Genomic DNA, 26,936 nt, shown 5'->3' on the forward strand with positions numbered 1-26,936 from the left:
CTATGTCATCGGTGTGATGCAAAACGCCCCATCCAATAGCCGGCGCACCTGTTCACACACACATCACAGAGTCTATATTACAGGTGTTATCATTTGTTACTTCTGGTAAAAAGCATGGGCATTCAAGATAAAGTAGCATATGGTTACATTAACTGTACCCATAACGACCGTAGAGTCTGCACTTGCCATTGGCATAAATATCAAAGGTTGAGATTTTCTACAGATAGGTTTTGAATGATTTATTTATTTATTTATTTGACTGGTGTTTTACGCCATACTCAAGAATATTTCATTTATATGAAGGCAGCCAGCATTATGTTGGGAGGAAACCGCGTAGGGCCCGGGAAAATTCCACGACCATCCGCAGGCTGCTGACAGACCTTCGGTTTCGAATGAAACTCTATGTGTAACAATCAGCACAGCTATAGCTCCATCATAAGCCACATAAAAGCACGTTCATAAAACACGTGATAAAAATGTTTTCACCATTCTGCGAAAAACAAAATGGTATGCATAATGGTTGTCCCTGCATAGTGTAATTGTCTTCACAAATCGATATATAGTAGCATATACACGTGGAGAATTTCGTGGGATAAAGACACTTGTTCTGCACAACACAATCAAGGATGGCACCGTAAGTTTGGCAAGAAAGCTCATTCTTTCTTCAAGATGACCTGCAAAGAAAGACAATCTCTTTGAAAATTGTAAAGAAGAATTTTTCAGAAATTAGCTACAACATCTATTTAACCACTGAGAAAAAACTTCGATGAAGCTAACCCTTGTACTCCAGATATGACAGACATTTTAATCGTAACCTACCAATATACTGATAAATTTCCACTTTAATGAAGTCTTCAAATGTGCAAACCCCTGTACAAACTGTATGTTGTACTGTTTAATTGAAAACACCCCTTAGAACTATTCTTCTGCTACTTATATACTACAATTCCTCGATGAGAATAAAATGGTCTGCTGTATTCATGACTAATGAATGTTTAGTAGAATGCATTGTCGCAACTCTATAAATGTCAAGTATAGGAGAACCAGAAAATTCTTTTGTGCATATTCATTCTCCGGATTTTCCAATGTCCAAGGAGTGTCTGTAATTTCTCATTTATCATACTCACAATACAATGTTTCAATTGGACCTTGATGCCAAAGATTTTGAAAGATGGACATGAATTGTTCGCCTAGAGCCCGCTGTGTTCGCTGTTGCTACATGGATGGAAACTGGCAGAGACTTCCTGATTACATGTATATATGGTTTATGCCTAATTTCTATCTAATTTCTAAGCTCGATTCGGTCGACTTTTAGGGTTCAAAAGTGCCTTCCTGAATAGCCATTTAGTGACTGATGTTTTTGGTAGTTGTATCAGACACAACATCCGCCGTCATGACAATGGCTTTCCTTAAAAAATATTTATCGGTTGGATATGATCACGAGTTTTGTGAATTGTACATGAATAGCGAAGATTGAAAGTTTACTCCCGGCACTGAGGTTTCCTCAGCCCAAAAACCTAGCTCACCCGTATAGGTTGGAAAACTCTTGAATGCGGCGTCCGGTGTCACTCAGATAATTTATTTACTTATTTATTTATTTATTTATTTGATTGTTGTTTTACGCTGTACTCAAGAATATTTCATTTATATGAGGGCGGCCAGCATTATGGTTGTTGGAAACCAGGCAGACCCTGGAGAGGAAGCCAGCATGAGCTGGACTTGAACTCACGACGATCATTGCTTTTCGCTAGTGCGCTAACCAACTGAGCCATGAAGGCCCCCCACTCAGATAAATATATTTATACGTTATTTCAGCGTAAATGACAGTATTCTATCAAAATGACGTCACACACAAAGCTGTGTACTTACAGAATTTGTCAATGGGCCTCCCTTTTCAGGCGTGACGTCACGGGGCTTTTCTTGCAACTCCTGTCATTTTTACATGACCCTGTTTTCAGAAAATGTCCTTATTCACTGTAGTCATGGTAACAAAGAAAGAAACGTGACAGTTGGGTTTTAAATTACGTTAAGAAAAAGAAAGAATACTATCGTGTACATGTCATATTTTTACATCTGTGATTTTAAATAAAACGTATAAAAGTCCGTATGGATATGCAGATAAATAATGCAAGGACTCATCTTCAAGAAAAAATAAATCCATCTCAAAGCTATAGTCTGACAAAGGTCCAAAAACTATTTAGGGCTGATTCTATAGTGTAGAATTTAATCATGCATTTCAGCCTATATACAGCGGAAACTTGCCGTTAGCTGTATGGGTCCTAATTTAATGTTCTAAAGATACCAATAAAGAAAGTCATAGCTACCTAAATAAGACTTGGATTTCTTCATAGAACATCCTTTTTGCTGCAAGAGAAACCGCAAGAAAGATAGTATGAAACTGATTATACTGGGTCTATTTTAAGTTTACAAATAGGGTATATACATTATATATGTAATGTAAATCAGATACATTATGGATATATAATGGTACGTTGTAGCACAAGGACGGCGGAAAAAACCCACGACTATCAGCAGGTTTCTAGCAGACCTTTCTCACGTATGACCACGGAAGAGAAGAAGCCAGCATAAGCTGGACTCACGGCGACTTCATTGGTACGAGGCTACACACCCATTGTGCTGCACCGGCACTCTGGCCGTTCGGTTACCAGCTAATAGAGTTACGCTAGTAGGGCACACAATTCCTTTAAAAATAAACTTACAAAGTTTATATTCGTCCGTATTATTCTTCTGTTTACCGGCATGAGTGGCCGTTTGTTGTTCTTCATCAGCATTATTGGGTTTTCTCTTCCACCTTGGTTTAGCTGGCGTAGATCGTGTAGCTGCGTGTAAAACAAAGGAAATGTGTGTTACATATCAAGCATAACGGAAGGCTTGGTAATCGCAAAAGACACAGATTCCTAGACATCCACGTTACAAATCTATGTAAAAAAGCTAGCGTGGACAAGCATCACATGCCTTTATGTTGTTTATTTATACTATTTATGTTATTTATATTGTTACAGCGTCCGCCTCGAAGTCGGGAGACCACGGGATCAAACCTGGGTTGGGCCATACTAAAAACTTCAAAAATTGTTATTGTTGCTGCCTCACTTGGCGCTCAGCACTGAGAGGTTTGAACAAGGAAACAGGACTGGTTGCCCTGGTGTCATGACAATGTGACTGGGTGAGTTGTCACGTCTGGTGTCTTCGGCATGATACGTTAGTGACGGAAGCATTTTGTCGGCATGGACCCGCCCTGCTACATGAAAACACAGTATATGTACACTCACATATTATTCCTCGTCATCATATGACTGAAAAATTGTTAAGTACGACTCAAATCTCCAAGCACACATATATACATATTTTATTTATTTGATTGTAGTTAATGTCAAATTCAAAGAATTCAAGTCAGTTTCCTGGATGGAGGCAACCGGAGTGTCCGGTATTATGCCATTGTACATATTCTTACCAAATCTTTTGTAATGTAGACGGGCCTATTCATGATGACCCACGTGACTGTCTCGTGACATCCCGGTTGGGTTTGTGAACCCTCGTAAGTGACGTAGTGTTTAGTTTGTGGCATGAGCTTCCCCAGCGGCAGGTGGTTAACCCTCACCTCCTCACCTGGGATGAAATATAATAGACATGTAAGAACCATTTTTGACATATTTATTTATTTATTTATTTATTTGATTGGTCTTTTACGCCGTACTCAAGAATATTTCACTTATACGACGGCGGCCAGCATTATGATGGGTGGAAACCGGGCACAGCCCGGGGTAAAACCTACGACCATCCGCAGGTTGCTAGCAGACCTTCCCACGTTCGGCCGGAGAGGAAGCCAGCATGAGCTGGACTTGAACTCACAACGACCGCATTGGTGAGAGACTCCTGGGTCATTACGCTGCGCTATCGCGCTAACCAACTGAGGCACAGAGGCCCCCATTTTTGATATAAAAACACTTTTGAAGTAATAAATGATCAGTATGGTAATAAGTTCCACTTTTAAATATCATCTGACCAGTTTGGAAATAATCCTGCTGGCTATACCTTTGAAATAAAATGTTCTGATTTTTTAATGAAATTCCACTTTTGTAAAAAAAAAAAAGAGTTTTTAAATTTCAAAACTAGTTCACAGGATGATTTCAGAACTGGTTAATTTTTAATTTTTAATTCAAATGAGGTAAGTATTTGAAAAACGATCATCTTTTTTTTTTCAAAACTGGCTCTAATATCATACATGGTTTCTATCTACAACCCCTGTGTATTGCAGAGGTTAAGATCGAGGGATTGCTGTGAAATGGATTGTGGTGTTTTAGTTTAGCCAATTTGGTGAGGTTTTCCACACGTTTGTGTTGGGAGGAACTTTCAATCCCTTAAAACTTTGCCAGTGGATTTCTTTAGTATGTGGTACATTGTTTGAAATAAAGATCGTAATAATTTTTTTAAGCTTTGACCAATCAAATACAGGATCGTGCTATTCAAAGGTCAGAGCATTGAGAATATGGGATGACTTAAACGGGATTCGTTTTTCGTGTATGGAGAAATAAGCCGAGAAACCAGGGGGGGGGGGGGGGCGGGGATGTTATAGAACCGCCATTTGAACGGAGAATATTTCAATTTCAAAGAAAGGTTCAACGCAATTGAGGCATGTACAGAGCATGCACACAGCAACTTGGCTCCAAGTTGGTATAAACATGCAACATGTTGTTTCTTGACGTTGTATATATGTAATTTACTCTTGAAGTATACGCCTGCACAAGTATTAAGGATCGTAAAATTACGGACAAGGTCTGCTTTCAGGCTACGTCAGCCAAGCTCGTCCAGAACATTGCTCTCAGTGCAGTCGATAGGTCATCTAATGGATGATGCCGCAGGTTCGAATCCAACTCTTACTGATTCGGCTGCGGCTTTAAATAAGGTGTTTAAGGATCTGGATCAGTAACCACTGCAACTCTATGTCAAAATAAACGTCAAACAAATCAACCATTCGTTAGCTTGTCTATTGAATGGGAGCATTGAATGAGATTCGACGCAAAATATCCGATCATTGCTTATGGAAGGTGACGTGGAATTGATCACAATATAAATGCTTCTTGCCATTACTGACTATTCCAAAATCCTGCATAACTTCACGTCCTATGTGTATATACAGCACCATGGAGACATGGTAATAATAACGCTAGCAGAAGGCATCACACCCCTCGCAGTATGCTAACAACGGATGGTCCAGTCCTTCACATGTGTCTAAGTAGCCTGGTTAAAGCGAAGAAAGGAAAACTTTCATTTATTTAAAATACTCCCACGATGGCTAAACCGATAAAGTCTAGCTTTCCAGAAGCATTATCACATCCAGGAATGGTTCCTTTGCGTTAATACTGCATGCAGTTACCATAAATGAATGCAGGCTTTCCATATTTATTAAGCAAGGAAGCGTTTGTGGGCCTACGTATCTCTCAATAATGCTATACCAATGGCTACCCCGATTATCTTGATAAGAATACTCTAACCTAGCCTGTACACCCGAAACAAATTCGATTAAGAATGGTAATAGTTCGATGTTAGTTGCATGAATGATTAGACTGAGAACGTCCTGGTATATTCGGACGTTCCATGCAGGCCGTCATATCGGCAGCTATTATGTTAGGTAGGGAAGCAGGATAGAATCGGACCCGTATATGACGTTGTGAACTCATTTTTCAACTTCTTTTGGATAATTTTTAATTGCTGTCGACAAATGTATTCTATGCATTCTTCAGTTCTCAATATATAGCGTTTCGTGAGTTTGCAGGACTACACTGAACAAAGAAACCGTTAAGTCATTGCTAAAACAATTATCGAAAAGACAAGCCAGCGGCGAGTTACCTCTGCTGACAGTAAATTCTATATTGCATTCGAAAAACTACGAAAAATAATCAGTCTTTATTTTTTAAGGTAATATGCTAGGTTATATAACAGGCGCAGCGAGTTACTTCTTCTGGCATTGCATTCTACTGCATTTGAACGTTTGTGTTTTGGAGGTACTGTTTCATGTTTTTTAATACCAATAATATACAAGTGCTCGTGAATGGGATCGCCGCTGTGGTGACCCTCCTTTTATCGGGTTAACTCAGTCCCCTAGAGACCCTTAAATTGCCTTTTCTCTCCACGGTCATTATTAAAAATTCAACGTACTAAGAATGACCCTCTTTCCACTTGAAATTGGGATTTTATTGTCGATCTGCGACTGGTTTTTGTTCCAGCCAGCAGTATTATACGCGTACAGATGTATCCCCAATTTCTCCCGCGATGGTCATGGAATAGCGGGTTTCCAAAGTTCGAGGTGCTCTACGATTCAGTAGAGCAAACATTTAACTGTCTGATAATCGACATCGTGAAGCGGCGCTATAAGCTAGAAATAAGAGACAAACAGTTGTGAGGAAGACACTCTTCAGTCAGGTTTTATAGATCGTTAACGTAAAATAGGCACAGTGTTGTTTGTCGAATCCTTTTTTTTCTTTCGTCACCTATGTTAGTCGAGGAGATCTTAAGCTCAAATGTATTGAATCTACATGTTGTTTACATTGGTACGGAGTTTGTTAAAAAAAGCTGCCTGCAATCATTTAGCTGTAAGGCAGACATAGGAGATCAAACCCAGTGTGGTTACGAGTGTTTGAAAACAGATCATAAAAACGGATTACATGTGATCAGCTACCAGTCATCACATTGACGTCGCTGGTTTTGTCTGCCTCACCTCGAAAATGTAACTCCTACAGTCAACTGACGTCATCATCTAACAGTCTGATGGTACTTTCACCGAACAGTCTAATGAAAATTTCGCCTAATTGTCTGATGGTGATTTCACCTAGCAGACTAACGCCGTTTCTGCTAATGGTTTACTATTTCAACTATTTCGGGTTCGAATTCTTTTAACGCTAAAGGTTAAAAAACAGTCCAATTAAACGATTTAACCTGGCAGAAATGTTAGGTAATTATTTTTGTTTACCTTTGATATAACATGGGCATATGAAAAAAAGCGTTTCACAAAAAGTTATTTAGAGTAGACAAACGATGGCGAGTAGATGAGTGTTTGTGATCAGCAAAAGTTTTCAAACATTTTTAATAAATCAGGTGATACAGCATGACTTCCTTTTAAACGCATTTAACGAAACACTTCTATTGTCTCATGGTGTTATCGCCTAACAGTCTGATGAAGTCGTCGTTTAACTGTCCGATGGAGCTTTCGGCTAAAAATCTGATGCCATTTTCGCCAGGACATCCTGATGGCGATTTTGAGGTCTAATGGCGCTTTCATCTAAGTCTGAAGGTGGTCTTACCTAAAAATTGATGCTGCCGTCGCGTAACTGTCTCATACCCTTTTTGCATCTGACTGATGGCGATTTCGCCTGTCTTTTGAATGTCGTCACCATTGTTTATCAAGAGGATGACGACATATGCTTGTGTGTGTCTCCAGTGTAAAAAAAAATCATTAATGACTTTGCCTTTGACTGCTTACTCTATCCACAGCACTGGGATCACAAGAAACTCATTGTAGTCTCACCTTTAAAACGAACTTTTTCTAATGGGACTTTAAAAGATTCCAAAAATCTGTTTGAAATATTTCCAAGCTGAAAAAAAGAAACGTGTCAATACAATTAATATCAGAACATAATTCACTTTCAGTCTATCAGTAATGGGCAGGGTCTAAGCGTCCATCCAACATTCGTATACCACTCGTAAACCGTGAAAGGGCATTCCAGGTCGATAATCGCAATATACAGGTCTTTACTGCTTATATTCCTTGTACATTTACAGACCTTGTTTATTTATTTATTTGATTGGTGTTTTACGCCGTACTCAAGAATATTTCACTTATACGACAACGACCAGCATTATGGTGAGAGGAAAACGGGTAGAGCCCGGGGGGAACCCACAACCAGACCTTCCCGCTTACAGCCGGAGAGGAAGCCAGCACGAGCTGGACTTGAACCCACAGCGACCGCATTGGTGAGAGGCTGCGTTAGAGAGCTAACCAACTGAGCCACGGAGGCCCCTCGCAGACTTTATAAAATAACGATAAAATCTAGGCTATGTGTTTAGCATGTCCATAATGCTTGTCAGAAAAGGGCCTACTAAACAAAATCGTCTTTGGACGAAATTACCCTCCATGGATTTTGTCGATTTTTACAGATATTTGAAGTGTTCCATACCAAATACAGGGATGAATAATAAAGGACAAGAGATCAGTGAGATAGATTCACTAACATACAGACTGGTTCACCAATTGTGAGCGGACTGACCGACTTACAGACGACCAGACTCGCAGACGAACGGACTCATTGAGGGACTGAATTATAGATGGGCTGACTCAAACAGAAACTGACTGATAAGACGGAACGACTCACAGGCGGACTGACGGTCTATTATAATAAACCGCCAAACCTATTCAAGAACCGAGCAGTCCATATGTATTTTTTGTTTGACTGTTGTTGAACACCATGCACAAGAATGTTTCACTTGTAAGATGGCGGTCAATGCATATCATGGGTGGAGGAAACTGGATTGTGCGGTTTTAAACCACCGACCTTTGGCAAGTTATTGACGAATTTTCCTGTATTGGTGGAAAACAAGTCTTCAACCCTTGCAGTCTATCATACCATAATAATGTCACATGGTGTATTACTTAAGTCAATCAAGACTTTTCACTAGAACGAAAGCGCGCTTTTCATGAAAGTGCACTACGCTCAGTATGGCGATAAACAGCATTTGAATGAATGAAAACCGAGTCACCCAACCACAAACACACCCCCCCCCCCCTCTTGCCATGAATTCCCGTCATCTATGGGTGCTTTTTTAACAGCTTGTTTTGATGATGAACCACAGTCCAGAAAAATCTATCTACTCCAAAAGTTTAAAAGTCTTCTGACTAACGTTAATAATGGCCAGATATTGGTCGGTAAAACAGAAAACAGGAAAGAGTAATATGTCGGTTTTCATTAGTTTTAGAAGTTGCTACCTCGGCTTGTGTCTCTGGAGAACAATTCTGTTATTGGGCTTGCAGTGCAGCATTATAAATGCTACAGATAAGATGTGGACTGAAGGCAGAAACTGTTAAATAAATCAATGATAAAAGAAGAGAAAACTTGATGAGCATTAGAAGTGAAGGAAGCAACTGCTATTTAAGCACAATATTTTTCTTTTGACACAGACAGTATCAACAAACATAAGATCATCGTAAACCATATCCTTACCTCGGCGAAAACAGCCACGTTCATGAGCCCGTGGGCATTCATTTCTGCTTGGGTGTAATTTCCGTACAATTCCGCATTATACGCCAACAGCTGTATCTGTAAAAAAAAAAAAAAAAAAAAGAATATAAACTTTCTTTTTTTCCAAACACATCGGTGATTAGGAATTATTGCACCCAAAAAATTCAACGAATAGCAAGAAATATAACTTTGTTGGTATTGAATGAGCCCTTCTCGCTGTGAACTAAAATACTTCATCAGCAAATGTTTATGTTTTTATTGTCGCCGCCATATTTCTTTCCAAGATGGTCAGTCCAGTGTATAACTTTGAATGAGGAAGCAATTATTGGGAGTGAGCATTATTATACATTCAACAGGTGGTGTGGTTTGGCAAAACTAATAATAACAAAAAGAAAAATGACTAAAGTAACTATTATCCGAGAACTTGGAAGTACATACAATTAAAATTTCACAATGTAAAATCGTCGTATAATTCTGACGATAAAGTTATCTTAAATGAATTTAACTCCATGTTAACTTTTATAGTAGCTACAAGCAACAAAAACAAACAAAATTTGACTTTGTAGGATCTTTTGGCTCTATCAGTGACAACTGATTCATTTATTTATTTCACTGGTGTTTTACGCCGTACTCAAGAATATTTTACTTATACGTCAGCATTGAGGTGGGAGTAAACCGAGCAGAGCCCAGGGGAACCCACGACCATCCGCAGATTGCTGAAGACCTTCTCATGTACGAACGGAGAGGAAGCCAGAATGAGCTGGACTTGAACTCGAAGCGACCGCATTGGTGTAGTGACAATTGATAATGAACATATCTTGTTGAAATTGTAATCCAGTGTCATGCTACATTTAGCTAGTTTTAAACTAAGAAACTTGCAGAAAAGTAATAAGTTTACGATTAAAAAGCTTGCTAATTTCGTACCGTTACAATAACCATCGAAGCAATTGCACTAGTTTGCTTGGCGGATTCACATTGGGATTGACTAACGAGTTTAAGGTCACGGACTTCTTTGTTAACTAGCTTTGCGTCTTGCTTTCTCCGTGGAGATTAAGGGGTAGGCCGGAGGATGGTTGCAGCGTTACTTGTGAATAATTTTACCAGTACAATTATTGAAGGCGTGGGCAAGCCCGGGAGCGCGGGAGCCCGGAATCAAGCGATGCCTCAACAGTGAGGAATGGTCGCTATATATTGACGTGCCACGTGACTCGAAACGCGGCCATGCAAGCGAGGTCAAACTAAGACATGAAAAGAATTTAGAAGAAAGGGGTAAATGGAGTTTAACTTAATTAACCCAGTTAATTACTTTTCGCAAAATCCGTCAAAGTCCTCGATTCACATGTCTAGTTAGAATTTGACAATAGTCCTCCTTGGAAGGGCTTTGGATTCAAAACGCAGATCTGATATCACAATCGTAAGACGATTCCCTTTACGGTCACGAGTTCAACACCGGGGCAGGTCATCAAGAGGACAACGTGTTAATGTTACATCGATGACAAAATTGACCAGGCTTGATGACCTTGGTGTTGTCATTGTCATTTATCTGTCCTATAGGTGCGGATGATCCTGGTGTCAGCAACATGCATGTGTACATTACAATTGCGTATAATGCTTTATGCTTTGATTAAAATAATTTTTCCTCTTAAGGCAATGAAAACGTGAGTTTCTTTTCATTTGTTCTAATATCCGAAAACTGTAGATTAATTTGTAAAACAAATTAGCGATTAAAATTGCTTTAGAACACAATTATAGCTACATCATAATCAGTTAATAGGCAAGGTCACTTGAGAATATTACTGTACTTGGAGATAATTTACAGATAATTAATTCCGAAATATCTGAGTAAGTAAATATATCACTATTCTTAAAATTACATTTACAGCAGATTACTAAACACCGTCCTTTCGCGGCCTTGAATCTGGCCAGCATCGTGATATATATCGAAATGCTCTTGTTGCCGTGGTCCCATCTGGGATCATCTGTCTCATTCAGGAAGACAAAAGCCAGCCGACACAATATTCATTAACGCCAGGGCAATACGTGTCGACCTTGGCACCCTAGAGACGCATGCGCGCATGGCCATGTTTGTTAAGTCTGGACTACAAGGCGATTTGTCCATTTACAACAGTAAATTGATTCTCATCCCGATTTGTGCTCTCCCTTGCTTACGTGTGCAACCAGATGGGAAGCAAGCCACCACTACCTCCACCCCACCCCCTCCCTCCCTCACTGTTTCCATTTTCCTGATAGTTCTGTGATGAACCCAGATTATACGGGCTCATTCACAAGCCGGCTTCCATCAAAAGCGCACTTCAAGAAATATTGGATCCCGGGCAAGAGAGCGAGAATTAAATTAATAAAGTTCAACCCCTCAATCGAATAAAATCGAATAAAAAAATCTGAAGACGATCGCAATTAATGTGTGTCCTTCTATCCTGTGGTTTTTCGATGGTTTTTTGCCTTACGTCAGTGGTATTTGCGTACTAAAATGATCTCGGGTTATGATTGATCCCAATGTCTAAACCCTCGGATTATATGACTTTTATCCAGACGAGGTGCACAATAGACCGTGCACAAACATTAATTTACACCAAGCTCTGCTCGCAACACTCCATTTTCCAATTTAAAGTTTTGAAATATCTCCAACATAAATTAGTATTCTGACTCTCCAGAAATGGAAGCTATTAAAAGCCTATTTCCCTGGCGTTCATATTTTTTCTTTATTATCGTTGGTTCAGAAAATGACCCACGCTACTCCTCACCGTAACATCTATACAGCCGGCGTTGATTATTACAGGTGATGAGTTAGTACAGACAATCATGTAACCACTTTCTTTTCAGCAGACTCCATTATACGTTCTCCAATATATATTAGCCATAACTCAAACCCTGTTGATTTTGGTTTTTCCCTTTCTCTTGATTGCCTTAAGAGAACATTTTGGGAGAGAAAATGGATTATCTGTCTATTTAGACATGCATTAATTAAGGTAAGGTGCTAATAATATTAACTTGAAGAAAGTCTAGTAAAATTATCCTGACACCAGGCTCACTAGTTGTCATATCCTGACCCCCGGATAATGAAAACTCATAAGTTACATTATCATGACACCAGGCTCACTAGTTGTTATATCCTGACCCCGAGATATTGACAACTCACAAGTTACATTATCATGACACCAGGCTCACTAGTTGTTATATCCTGTCACCGAGATAATGACAACTCACAAGTTACATTATCATGACACCAGGCTCACTAGTTGTTATATCCTGACCCCGAGATAATGACAACTCACAAGTTACATTATCATGACACCAGGCTCACTAGTTGTTATATCCTGTCACCGTGATAATGACAACTCACAAGTTACATTATCATGACACCAGGCTCACTAGTTGTTATATCCTGTCACCGAGATAATGACAACTCACAAGTTACATCACCCTGACACCAGGCTCACCACTTACATTGCCCTGGCATTGAACTCGTCATACTGCCTTAAAACCAGACTCAGTAGTCACACTGCCTTGACACAAGACTCGTTCGTCACACTGCCCTTACACCAGACTCGTCACACTGCCCTTACACCAGACTCGTTCGTCACACTGCCTTGAAACCAGACTCGTTCGTCACCCTGCTATGACACCAGACTCGTTCGTCACCCTGCCTTGACATTAAACGCATTAGTCACACCAGACACATTAGTCATATTATCCTCACACCAGACTCATTAGTCACATTATCCTCAGATCAGACTCATTAGTCATATTATCCTCACACCAGACTCATTAGTCACGTTGTCCTCACACCAGACTCATTAGTCACATTGTCCTCACACCAGACTCATCAGTCACATTGTCCTCACGCCAGACTCATCAGTCACATTGTCACTAATGCCTTGAAGCCAGACTCGTTCGTCACCCTGCCTTGAAAGGTTTATAAACGTTCGGGACTTGTTTCTCAGCAGTCACACTGCCCTGACACCAGACTCGTTCGTCACACTGCCCTGACATTAGACTCATTAGTCATATTATTCTCACACCAGACTCATTAGTCACATTATTCTCACACCAGACTCATTAGTCACATTATCCTCAGATCAGACTCATTAGTCACATTATCCTCACACCACACTCATTAGTCACATTATCCTCACACCAGACTCATTAGTCATATTATCCTCACACCAGACTCATTAGTCACATTATCCTCAGATCAGACTCATTAGTCATATTATCCTCACACCAGACTCATCAGTCACATTGTCCTCACACCAGACTCATCAGTCACGTTGTCCTCACACCAGACTCATTAGTCACGTTGTAATCACACCAGACTCATTAGTCACATTGTCCTCACAACAGACTCATCAGTCACACTGTCCTCACACCAGACTCACCAGTCACATTATCCTCAGATCAGACTCATTAGTCATATTATTCTCACACCAGACTCATTAGTCACATTATCCTCACACCAGACTCATTAGTCACATTGTCCTCACACCAGACTCATCAGTCACATTGTCCTCACACCAGACTCATCAGTCACATTATCCTCACACCAGACTCATCAGTCACATTATCCTCACATCAGACTCATTAGTCACATTATCCTCAGATCAGACTCATTAGTCACATTGTCCTCACACCAGACTCATCAGTCACATTGTCACTAATGCCTTGAAGCCAGACTCGTTCGTCACCCTGCCTTGAAAGGTTTATAAACGTTCGGGACTTGTTTCTCAGCAGTCACACTGCCCTGACACCAGACTCGTTCGTCACACTGCCCTGACATTAGACTCATTAGTCATATTATTCTCACACCAGACTCATTAGTCACATTATCCTCACACCAGACTCATTAGTCACATTATCCTCCCACCAGACTCATTAGTCACATTATCCTCACACCTGACTCATTAGTCACATTGTCATGACATTGAACTGATTAGTCACATTTCTCTGGCAATAGACTAATTAAAAAGTTTCACAACAAATCCTTATTTTCACTATTTTTATCCGCTTAAGTAGTTCAATTTATTTTATAGTATAATACAAAGATCCCTTGCCTGTATACATCACATCAACTCTACAGGCGTTGAGTTTCCACCGTAACTTTTGACGCACTGGTTTTTACAGACCGCCAATTATGTATCTCCCAAAATACCCTTGAGGTCTGGAATGCTGTACATCTGAACATGTAAACACTTCATATATATACCCAGAAATTTCGGAATATTCTTCCATCTGTTTTCCTCCAGTAAAGGGTCGGGTGTGGTCTGATTTAACATGCCCTCAATGTGTTGTAACTTTCTGAACCGACAAAGATGACGCCAAAGTGAAAGGTTTATAAATGTTCAGGACTTGTTCCTTCTTAGTTCGTTTGCAGGTGAACTTTGATATAAAGGCGAGATTGTCAAGGTATCTTGACATGTGTCGGTTTTGGTTCTAATGCGGACAGACTTGGGAGACTGAGCGTTGATAACTTCACTTTTTATTTCTGAGCCGGATATATGTCAAAAAGTGGTAACTCGTATTTCAAGGTCATTTTGTTCTCGCCTCACAGTGAAACTATACTTGATGAAACTATACTTGTAAATGCTACATACAGCACGGCGGCGTTGTTGTTCGCAATGACGTTTTTCTTGAAGAGCATATGTTGAGTGCATTTGTGAACTGCACATGGGTCGCAACTTGGACTGGAGAATGTTTTCTTTTCTTTAATTCATATGAAGTTTGGAAAGAGAGGACTTGACGTATGGGCGAGTAAAAAGGTCGATCTCCTTAACTGGTTCAGTAAGTCGTTACCCTCACTTCAGACATGTGATCAATGCGGTCGCGAGTTCGAGTCCAGCCCACGTTAATTCAGCCAAGGCCTTAAGTTTTTCTCCACTTATAAACCTCATCGTCATCGTACAAGTAAAATATTTTTTAATGATGTGTAAAAAGAACCCCAAAATACAAACAAGTTGATTTACATCGCTCCTCTACTGATTTCTCCATTTCACCTATATATTCCCCAAAAGTTCTCTAGGCAATTTAGGAAAACAGCGACCATGAGTTCTATGGCAAAGCAATATACCATGTACAAACCTAATGGAAATGTGAAAATTTCTTACCTCTGCCGGGAATTCGTTACCGGCAATTCGGTGTTCAGAGCCGGTGTAATCATTTATGCCAAAGTGGATCTTGATGTATTTAACCTTGTAACGGTAGCAGACTGGACCTGAGTAGAAGGCCATGCCTAGTGGGCCGTCATCGTCCACGTCTATGGACAAGTCGTTACCACTGTTCACCAACAGACCGTTTATCTGGAAGAGCAATGATAGATGTGTTCGTGTATATAGTAAATGGTATTTTAATATGACTTATTCTTTATTTTAGGCCCAAAGCAACAGGCTGATTGTTGTTCAAGAATGTTTCACTTGTAACATGAAACTGCCCTGGGAAAGCCACCCACCTTTGGCAAGTTACTGACGAATTTTCATACATACATGTGACGTATAGAACTGCAGGCAATATTAATGGATTGCAATTAATCTTCAACGAAAATGGGAGTGCCCAAATGGCTGTGGTCAGCATCATATTGTCTTCAAAGTCTCTATATGAGAGCGGGGGAATCTACAAATTCTCTGTCCGAGGCTGGGGTTGAACCCACACCTTGCGTGTCCTATGGACTGGAACACATGCGTCTTAGTAACTGGGTTACGACACGCTTCCCAACAATAAATCTATAATTGATATATAGTAAATATTTAATCTGACTTATTCTTAGAATTTCCTTTCCTCAGAATGTAGTACAACTGGGGAGCTATAAGAGAATGAGAAAAGGAGCTTCTAATCATGTTATTCTAGGTTTATAAACGGACAACCGGATGCACTTGTCTTCCGTTAGGTAAGTGACAACCCTCCTTTTAGGGCTGCTGTTGAGCAAAGAAGAGCTAGATTCCACCATGCGACCTCAGTGGTTAGAGGCCAAATGGCCGCAATGAGAATTACGATAGCGGATCCACCGGTATGATCCTACCTACATGTACTTACAATCGTAAATGACAGTGCATTTTGATAGGGTGTCGAGAAACTCTTTGTAAGGAAAGCAAATCTGCGTCAACACATATTTATTTATTTGATTTTATTTACACCGTACTCAAGAATATTTCACTTATTCGACGGCGGCCAGCATTATGGTGGGTGGAAACCGGGCAGAGCCCGCAGGTTGCTAGCAGACCTTCCCACGTACGGCCGGAGAGGAAGCCAGTATGAGCTGGACTTGAATTCACAGCGACCGCATTGGTGAGAGACTGCTAGGTCATTAGGCTGCGCTAGCGCGCTAAGCAATTGAGCCACGCAGGCCCAGCGACATAACATATACAGAATTTTGAAACTGAAGTTTCACTGCTCTGCCTTCAGCTATATAATTCAGTTGACAGTCAGCGAAAGCTAGGACAATTATTATTATTATTATTACAAGCCTAGATATAACAGATTGTATTTAATCATCATCATCATTATCATCATCATCATCTCCACCACCACCATCATCACCATCATCATCATCATCTTCTTCATCATCATCGTACCTGGTAGCCCTCAATGGACAATTTCTTCAGAGTGGGGTCAAACAACAGATGTTTGGGGTCAATGTCAATCGGGGACTGAAGCTTGCCGTCGTTGCACAATCGCCACTCGGTGTTAAGCCGGCCCCAGTAAGCTGGTCCTGTGAAGACGGAAAGTGAGTGATTGATTGATTGATTGATTGAGTGATTGATTGATTTCACATGTATTTAACGCGATACTCAAGAATGTTTCACTTAAACGACGACGGTAAGGTTTACCAGAAAGACATCAGAGTGACTTGAGTGGAGCTACAGTGTGACAAATATCCCGACAAACAAATCTCCACAGGTAGACCATAGGTGTATTCGAGCCCGCGACCTCATTGATCAAGGGTGGATCGGGTGCTGCACAACCGAGGCATTAGCTTAATTAGCATCATTGATATTTCGTCAGTGACTTATGCTATTTTCATATACTATACATACTCTAACAAAAACTATTCAGACTGATTATAGTAAAATAAACTTTGCCGTCTGTATGTCTATTTTTGAGAAAATGTTTTGTTTGCATTTAAACTCGCCCTAATCCATATCTTCGGAACTTGTACATGACAAGGCAATCAGCACTGTATCGGAATAAATGGGTAACAACGGACAGTTTCTTTATAGACCGGAAACTCTGGAGCAACCCCTGAAAATCGTCAATTCTCCAGGCAGTTGTAACGTAATGAATCATGAATGGTTGTTGTTTCGATACACGCAACAGCAAAAATTAAATCTGATCAGAGAAAAAAAAAAGCGTAATTTGATATTCAATTTCACGTAACGTCAAGTTTATCAAGCACATTGACATGTGCTGTCTCAGACAGGCGATTAGAAAGGAATAAATACTGGATGTTGGGGAAAAAATGAATTATTCTGTTATTCGTAAGTCTTGTAGATTGACTCTTTAAGTCTGTCACTTTCAAATAGGCTTTGGGAAAAATGACAATACACTTAAGGCGTCACGTCTGGGTCCAAAGCAATTTGTTCTTCCTGTTTCATGACACTTCAAAGATTGACCGTCATTTCTCGACGCAGAAAATTTACTGTCACAACGAAGGACTCGCTTGGTGGCACAATTTACATGATGGATTGTCCAAATTTACTTTCCACAACGAAGACCACAGTCATCTGGTTTAAAAGGTCTGCTGCACTCAGACAATGCCATTCGAAGGTTATTTAGGGCTTGTGCAAAACATTTATAACCTGACGATGTATTCGCGCTGTATATGAAATGTACCATCGCTAAACCGCCAGCAAAGCGAGTGGAAAGATAGCGCTCAGTGACATCCTTTACACAAAATAATGGCAATCAGTGTAGAAAAAAGCACATTTGAGGTCGAGGTCAAAATGTGGTAATATTCATGTTTGCTCTAACTTCGTAGAACGGGTTGTATTTCTGACAAGCGATGTGACAAAAATGAGAATAACTGAAATATAATTAAGTTTTTTAGATTGACGACTGTCTCAGGTCATATCTCATATCTAATTGACGTTACTGCCCAAACGTGTGCTGTTGTCTTACAGAAAAAAGCGTTGGCATTTCATTCAACCATATAGCATCTCACTTGTGAGGTAATGGGTTCAAATCCCTCTCTCGCAACTTATGAACAGAAGCTCATTATAATAATTTGTGAGTCATTGATTTACATAATGTATAGTTATACGACTCCCCACTCTCTCACACCCAATCACTAAGAAGTGTTAATCGTATAAACACAATATCAATAAATTTTCATGGACGGTTCCTGACTTATTTAGAAATTTAATAGATTCACATATATTTTTCATTGTAGGCTTTTTCCGGAATTGCATCATTAAAATTGTTACAGGGGTTAGATGCAAAAGACATCAGCATAATACGACCTACATAAGTAGAAAATCTATCAACTTGTATATATTTAATCGAAGAGGAACAAGGCTGGTCTCCCGGAAGATAAATACCTCCTGGCAGTCTGTTCTTCTCTGGGATATGGATGTTCGAAATGGGTTAATGATTGGGGGATAACACCATATTGGCCGTATATCATCCATATCGTGAGAATGCATAGCTGACAATTATACCGAACACACGAGGTTAGGACATTACACATGGACAAAACATGTACACTGTAAAAGGTGACATCATGTTTTGATGTGCATACAAAATTTTAGAGTTTCTGAACATCTTCACAGAACCTCCATCGTATTTTGTTGCAGTGTATGAAGGTCACACGCCGTTATTTAGGGTCAGTTTGAAAATGGATATCAATTGTCCATCCCCCAACAGACATCAAGCTGAAGGGTAGTCCAGTGAGACATGTCTGTAACGTTATTAGGCGCAATTTTTTCAATAAAATCACGTCAGTTTTCACAAAGTAATACGGTGGGTAGATTTTTTCTGAATATTTGACAAAATGTCCACCATGTTAAATAAATGCAGTCTAGCAAGCATGAAAAGTCTGCTGCACATACCTGAGATTCCGTGGTAAGTCCACCAGTCCATCCACAAAGAGGCTTCCCCTGAAATAACATGAAAAGAAATGTAAAGAAAGGGTAAGCTTGATTCATGAATTTTGTACTCAGTTAGACAAGAGCTAACTGCAAGTTTCAGGCTGTACGCATAATCAACGGTGTCTAACTCATATATCTTTACCTGGGTATGTAAGTTAGAGGAAATGGCACAAAACCAGCCGTTAGGCACCAGGCAATTTTTTATCCGATAATGCATCGAAAGAAAGCTAGGATTTAACCCACGACCTCACAGCTGACTACATACTACGCTACCTTGAACTCTTTTATCGATAAAGGTAGAAAAATGTCCAACTGTATCATGTGACCTGTCAAAAAAGTTAGGCACCTATTGCAGGATTACATTTAGCATAACATGGGCGACTGAAAAGATTCATAGTAAGTGTTTTACACTAGATGAACGATGAAGAAAATTGAGAAGCTGAACGTTTGTGAACTTGAGAAGTTATTACAGGAGAGATGTGTCATTTGTGCTTCTGGGACAGGGTGAGACAGGTGATCGGTAAATTAATGTCAACAAAGATTGTCTAACATTTTTCTCAAGTCACATGACAGAGAACTCCCCCAGTTGGGAATCTTTCCCGCCTCCATATGGGCCAAAGTTGTGAAGTCTTTGGAGCATTCCTGCCTTTGTGCTGACTTTTTAGACTGGTAACGTGGTACTTATGCATTCTAAAAGATAATGGCCAGTTTGGCTTATGGCAGACTCACCAATGAACGGAGAAATGTACCCCATTACTATAGTAAGTTTAGTATAACCCTGTGCACATAACCTAAAGTTGTATTGCATTGTATTCTGTTGATAGTGTAATTGATTGGTTAACAATGCAATCCATATTGACGTTCTTGGTGAATCAAATAACAAGATTTTTCGTGTATTTATTTATTTATTTATTTATTTATCCCATTGGTGTTTTACGCAATACTCAAGAATATTTCACTTCATATATATATATATATATATATATATATATATATACCGCGACCAGCATTATAGTTAGCCCGAGACATCACTCTAAGGGTGGATTATGTATACTGAAACGCGGGAACCGCTTGCCACCCTTGTGATCTACACCTAGCCCCATATTAAAAGATCAAAACCGGACAGAACCCGGGGGGAACACTCGACCCTCGAGGTTTGGAGACTTTTTCATGTGTTATTCAACAATTTTAACTTGTTCACAACAAATTAAGACTTTATGGCGCGGGAAACCGCATCCATGCATCTCACTTGGAAACATTCAGTGAAACAAGGCGCTGGGGTTCGATTTCCAGTAGCCTTTCACCCAGCATATTGTGAGTTCTAATCCACATCTCGGTGTAAAAACTGCGGCTTAATGTTCACATGTTGAATGCAGACATAATGAGCTAAGTAGCCCAAATAACAGCATGTTTTCACAGCCTGTTAATGTGATTCTCAATCATCAGCCTGACTGCCATCGTTTAAATGAAATATTATTAATTAAGTTAAACCCTAATAAAATCAATGACTAATTCCAGTTTTATCGCAAAAGTGAAATCGTCTTGAATACAGCGTGAAAACAAATATCATGGATAAGAGAAAATGTGGAGGTCAGATGCTAATATCGTTGCTCATAGTAGAGCATTTCCATATAGTGTTCTGCAGGTCACTGGATTTTGATCGCCAGCTAATCTGTCTGCGCTGTATAGCTCTAGGTGTTAATTTATGTGAGGGGATAATACGACTGGGGCTAATCTGATTCAGGTCAGTCCGGGCACAGGGTCAACGTAGAGCATGGCCTTGGGGGGAACGCATCCTCGGGACCCTCACTGATCACCTGACCTCCTCGCCTTGTCATATGCATATTTAGTAGCTAATAAATATTCATGTCCGCTGTTGTATTTCACACGTATTGTCCATTGTACATTCGGTACGATTTCTCATTATTTCTCGGTGAACTTCTCTTGATAAATAGGCTCAATACACTCTTAGAAAATTACAGAATGAAATACTATAAAATTTAAAGTTGCCCAAAATTTTTATGTATGCTTTTTAGTGGGGCGGGGGGGGGGGGTGTGGTTTATCGATGATAAAGGCTTTTTTCCTAACTCAAGTTTACTAACTACGGGGTGTTTAATCACTTGAATATGAACTGAGAACCTGAATCATTGATCAACTTTGGCAATTTGTAAGACAAATCAGTCAGCCTCTGGTGTGTCCAAAGATTACATACCTCAAGCGGCATGTGAAAATTCCTTTTCTTACAAAGATGCTTCCTTGCAGAGTGGGCACTTGCTGGATCATTCGCAGAAACTGATCGGCCTGTTAACCAATGATGCAATATAGGCTACCGTTCAAAGTAAGCTGTAATTCAGAACGCACTGTATCTGAGGCTGACTAGTGACAAAGTAACATATGATAGCTGTTCGAGAGGCATTGGCTCAAGTTAATCTTGGAGACCACGAAATTCCCTCTCTTTCACAGGCTTTGAGCATTGGTGACATTAAAACCTCTCGTAAGACAATTTAGGTCGCATTACATGAAGTTCCTTGGATATCAAATACCTTCCGCCGATATGACATACAACTGTGTACGCCACAAGTCGGTCACTCACTTGCCAAAGGTGCGGGGCCTCCGTGGCTCAGTTGGTTAGCGCGCTAGCGCAGCGCAATGACCCAGGAGTCTCTCACCCATGGGGTCGCTGTGAGTTCAAGTCCAGCTCATGCTGGCTTCCTCTAGGGCCGTACGCGGGAAGGTCTGGCAGCAACCTGCGGATGGTCGTGGATTTCCCCCGGGCTCTGCCCGGTTTCCACCCACCATAATGCTGGTCGCCGTCGTATAAGTGAAATATTCTTGAGTACGGCGTAAAACACCAATCAAATAAATAAATAAATAAAATACTTGCCGAAGGTCGGTTGATGAATCCGGGAACTCTGATTTCCAACATCCTTAATCTTATAACAATGCAGGTGCTTGAATTGTATTAACTTTCCAAACATATAATAATTGCTAAATTGAAAGTTTCATGGTTAAGTGATCAATAGGGGCTTAAAGTAATAATCCTTTTTGGCTCTTTATTGAGACCGTCCAGATCTCTCTCTTCTATCCATGGAGACGTCACACTGCCCCAAATGGATAGCGGAGGTATAACGACCGTGCGCTGGTCGTTTACAAAGGCGATGAAGAATTACATTTTGTTCGATTTTAACGGCTTATTACCAAGCCTTCGTTGGATAACAAGGGGTCTTGAGACAAGGGTGCAAATGGTCCTATATTATAGCGACACTGAGTGACGGTACCCAGTGTGTACAGAGGGTGGTTGAGGATATATATATTTCTACCATGATTGACTTATGAAGGACACAGTACCACTTGCTAAGAGCTTTTAAACTCGCTGGAAGATCTATGCGTGAAGGGACACTCAGTGTCATTTTGCATTTCCTCATGACATCTTTGTCAATAATAAACGAATGGAAGCCTTTTTGACTGAAACAGGATTGCGCCATGCACCTTGAACAGATTGCGGTTGTATGCTTTGAATACATGTTACTGCTCTGATCGTGCATATAGTATTTCGTCCAGTCTGGCAGTGTCTCTGCACAGCAGTGTTATACGAAATTCCGGCCTGTAATATGTATACTTTTTGTTTTGGCAAAGCTTCATGGCGCCCGCTTAGCAATCGTCATGGATAATACACCCAGGCTTTAGGTATACCCATACGGAGCAATAATAAATTTGACGCCGACTTTCTAGATGATTGATATGAGGCTAACGCAGGAACACAACTTGAGGGCGTATTATATACTGTACCACGAAGAACATATTAATACACTTCCCTGCCGTGTTGAAAACGAAGCGTCGAGTTTCCAGTCTGCCTGTCTTCAGTGGTGAGTGTTGCCAGCATAACGCCATTAGCTCGCCTTTTTTCGTACACACAACATAAATGATCAGTGTCGGGAAGCCGCTTATCTTGAGATTTAGCCACGAGAATTGAACTCTTTGTTGCTGGGAGCTATACAGAGTAGGCGGCCCTTAAACATCATCCAGCCTTGGGTCTAAGTACGACCCACTGTCAAAACATACAAGTATGATTGGATATAACGCGAGAGTCCCGAAGCCACTAAGACTCTAGTGCAAAAGCACCTTTGTATCACAACAGAGAACTTTATGTGTTTTCCAAACCGCTGGTACTACAATTATTAGTTGCGTCCGTTCTTCGTGGAAAATTATTGTTGAACGTTTTCCTCATGGGTAGCACATGTACTCGTAAGGCAAACGCTTGTCAAGCCCATGCAAATGTACACTCGTTATGCAGCACCAAAGGCTTAAAGGTGATGCAAGCTTTCTGCATTTTACACATTCCGGTAAAACCCCGTATCAGTCCGCTCGTTTTCGCTCGAAGCGCCTTAAGATAATTTCAAGCCCAAACATCAAATGACATGTCAACATGCTGTTGACTTCCCTCAACGGGAGCCCTTATCAAGCGCCACATACTTTAATCAAGTGTAACGCATTTACACCAGGCGTAACACACTTACACCAAGGGTAACGCACTTGTACCAAGTGTAATGCATTTGCACCAAGCACCACACGCTGGCATCGAACGGCACAAGTGGACATCAAACGCCACACACCTGCACCAAACTCCACATATTGGCACCAAATGGTACACATTGCATGACACCAAACCCCACAAGCTTGCACCAAACGTCACACACTGAAACCTAATGGCACACGCTTGCAACCAAACGTCACATGTTTGTACAAATCGCCATTTCTCGACACCAAATGCTACACTCTTGCACCAAATGACATTCTCTTGCACCAAATGCCATTCTCTTGCACCGAATGCTACATGTTGGTACCAAACGCCATTCCTCGACACCAAATGCAACACTCTTGCACCAAGGGCCACTCGCTGGGACCGAACTCCACATGCTCGCACCAATGTTCAAACGTTCGCACACTCAATCACACATCCGCACAGAACGCCGCACACTCGCGTCAGTCTTCACATATCCACATCAAACTTCAGATGCCCAAGGGACTAAGCTTAATGCCAACAAATCTCAATAGCCGCTCAAAGGTTCACATAAGCGCATGATGCGCCAAACGCCACAAGCCCTGCAGCTCACTTCAGTCGACTCATGTATTTTTAAACGTCCCGTAAGAATTACATAAGATAATACTTTCAAATGTTGTTTCTGCCCCCGTGCAGCTTTATAAACCATAAAGGCTGGATATCCTACCGCCATGGATAAACTGACATAGTGGTCGTCATAATGCTGGCAGAATGCTAACAAATTAGTTCAACAAGAGATTAAAAATTTTAAATTCATGTTTACCATAAGGCCAGAATACCTGGTAACATGATGTCGTCGAAAGTAATTGGGGGAAAAATCACGAAAACTAGGGTAGAAATGTAAATGTAACGTAGCCGCCTTGTGCACTTGTGGACCTTCAGTGTACGGCAAGAAAAAACATATAGAATAGTATGCCGACCGTAGAGAGATACAGTTACAATAGGGTGTATCTTGCAATCCCCAGCATCGATAAGAGTCCATCAATGAAGACCATTAAGAAAAGTGCCACAGCTTAGCACAGCATTATGTCATGGTATAATATTGGCGTTCCTGCTAGGTTGATAGCGACAGCTTAAAGCTTATAAAGCACTGTGATTTACGGACTGTATGCTGCAATCATTGTATCGGGTATCAAAGCCGCAAGACCAACATCAGAGTACTGTATCCAGCGTCGATAAGAGTAGAGGAAATTGCCTCCAATATATGCTGAGTATTTATTAAGGTTCATATAATATTGAGCGTGGTAGAGGAGCCGTGAATGTTACGCTGTCGAATGCTATCTATACTAGAAAGAAATTAAGGCAATCGTCCAGCAGAACCTTAATATCATTAACAGGAATGATAAAACTGCAGGCCATATTCGTTATTATCCCATAAGTACAATCTACGCCTATTGTTTTATGTAGCAGAAAAACTCGTCCTCGACTGATGGCTGTGTAAACCAAATCTATATGCCTATTGTTTATTACATTTATGATATGTCTCAGGACACTTACCGTTAGCCGTTACGAGAACGTTGGTGTGACATAAGAACATTCCAAATACCAAAGTGTCCTGTAGGGAACGAGCGATGTCCCGGTACAAGAAGATCGTCATGATGTACCGTCCAGGTCTGTCGGTGAGGAATATGCCTTCATCCACTGACTATGTTCAGAGCCAAAGTTGTAAGTCTATGACGAAAGGGGACAATGTAAGAGATCAGCCCACAGGGGTTTAGTATCAGTCAACGTGATCTGATTCCATTCAGAAAACGACTGAATTGAAGCCTTCCATTCCTGTGTCCAGGCATATTCTATTGGAAACGGCCATCGGTATTGGAAACGGTCAAAACTCGACAAGAGTCTTTAAATCCACGGATGGGAAGAGCAGGAGAATTGAGGTGTAGATAGAAGAGTGTCTGTGCCAAGGAAATTAATGACAATTGAATCAGCGAGCCTGCTGAGCCTTGACAGTGGCTTCATTCAGGTTTCGTCTCCGCGCCCTCAATGGCCTGAAGATTTCTTTCTGTTGCGTTGCTCGACCAAATTCAAATATTTCACCACGTGAAGCCTGAACAAGGCAAAATTCTGGCTCCCAGCAATACGCAGGTCCGTGTTCAAACTATATCTCACATGTCACTATCCACGACGTGTCAACTTGGTCAGCGATAACACTTCAAAGTCTTTAAGATTAAAACTTTCAGCCCCGTCAAACCTGAACGTCCTGACTGGTACGCTGAAGAGATTCTGTCCGTCCGGTCGATAGTGTAGCTCTAGCAGAGTGACTGCGAAGCACCGTGGATCGACCCCCTTACGTGATCCGCCATCCATTAAGTACTCTGGGGCGCGATTCTAGCATCCCCTAACCAGGAGGACTGACCAATGACAAAAGCCGTTTCTCAGAATCACGGACGGAGAAACGGCAAACCCACGAAGAAGATTTGTGTCTTTCATACATACATGTACGTTTGCGACAACACTTTCTAGCGCTATATAAGCCACCACAGCCAGTCAACCGGCTAGCTAACCTTATTCGCTGGGTAGAGAATTACACCAAAATTTATGCAATGCCAAATTCGACATGCCATGTTTGTAATACGCCCTCACTCTACCCAAAACCTTTTCCCCTTCTCGTTCCCCGCAGTGTTGCATAGCTGGCTGAAAATGGCAGGAATTTCTGTTCTGTTTCGTTTTTGACAAATGAGTTAAATTCCCAGAAGGTATGATAAAAACTGCACGGCTGATCCCTGTGAGATTTCGATTCTGCCACTGCTAGTCTATCACACTCTACTCTCTCTCCGTTTTTGCCCTGATCCGTGGATTCCATACAGCACTACTCCTCTGCCATACGTACAATTCTCGATTTGAGCCTTCTTTTAATTTCTTCCGCACAGGTTGAGTTGTAAGTGTTACCATGTGGCAGATTTACTCTGTTTAATAATTTAAGCTTGGCTTTTAGCGCCTTAAGTGATAAATGGAGCGTTTTGTTCTTCAGAGAATTACTTCAGAAACTCTTGATGTGTAACAACCACCTAAAACAGTATCCTTTTTTG

At 40.8% G+C, this 26,936-nt stretch overlaps 1 protein-coding gene across 1 annotated transcript; it reads right to left on the reverse strand.

The window, feature by feature from the left end:
- Nucleotides 1-25,501, reverse strand: LOC135473345 (carbonic anhydrase-related protein 10-like). The gene is made up of 8 exons (XM_064753195.1): nt 25,402-25,501; nt 16,832-16,968; nt 15,371-15,562; nt 9,234-9,329; nt 7,544-7,610; nt 3,473-3,627; nt 2,757-2,840; nt 1-48 (listed from the first exon to the last, which is right to left on the reverse strand). Exons 1-8 carry the CDS (start codon nt 25,499-25,501, stop codon nt 1-3), a joined length of 879 nt encoding a protein of 292 aa, XP_064609265.1.
- Nucleotides 25,502-26,936: the final 1,435 nt, after the last annotated feature.

This window comes from Liolophura sinensis, chromosome 8, assembly GCF_032854445.1.
Source record: "Liolophura sinensis isolate JHLJ2023 chromosome 8, CUHK_Ljap_v2, whole genome shotgun sequence".
In the NCBI taxonomy this organism is placed as follows: domain Eukaryota; kingdom Metazoa; phylum Mollusca; class Polyplacophora; order Chitonida; family Chitonidae; genus Liolophura; species Liolophura sinensis.

Excerpts from the sequence above, each read along its gene's own strand:
- LOC135473345 (XM_064753195.1), bottom strand. The coding sequence starts at position 25,501 with ATGACGATCTTCTTGTACCGGGACATCGCTCGTTCCCTACAGGACACT. Across the intron at positions 16,969-25,401 it reads CGTTCTCGTAACGGCTAACG|GACCAGCTTACTGGGGCCGG; the intron begins GTAAGTGTCCTG and ends CCGTCTTCACAG. Across the intron at positions 7,611-9,233 it reads ACGTGGCTGTTTTCGCCGAG|CTTGGAAATATTTCAAACAG; the intron begins GTAAGGATATGG and ends TCTTTTTTTCAG.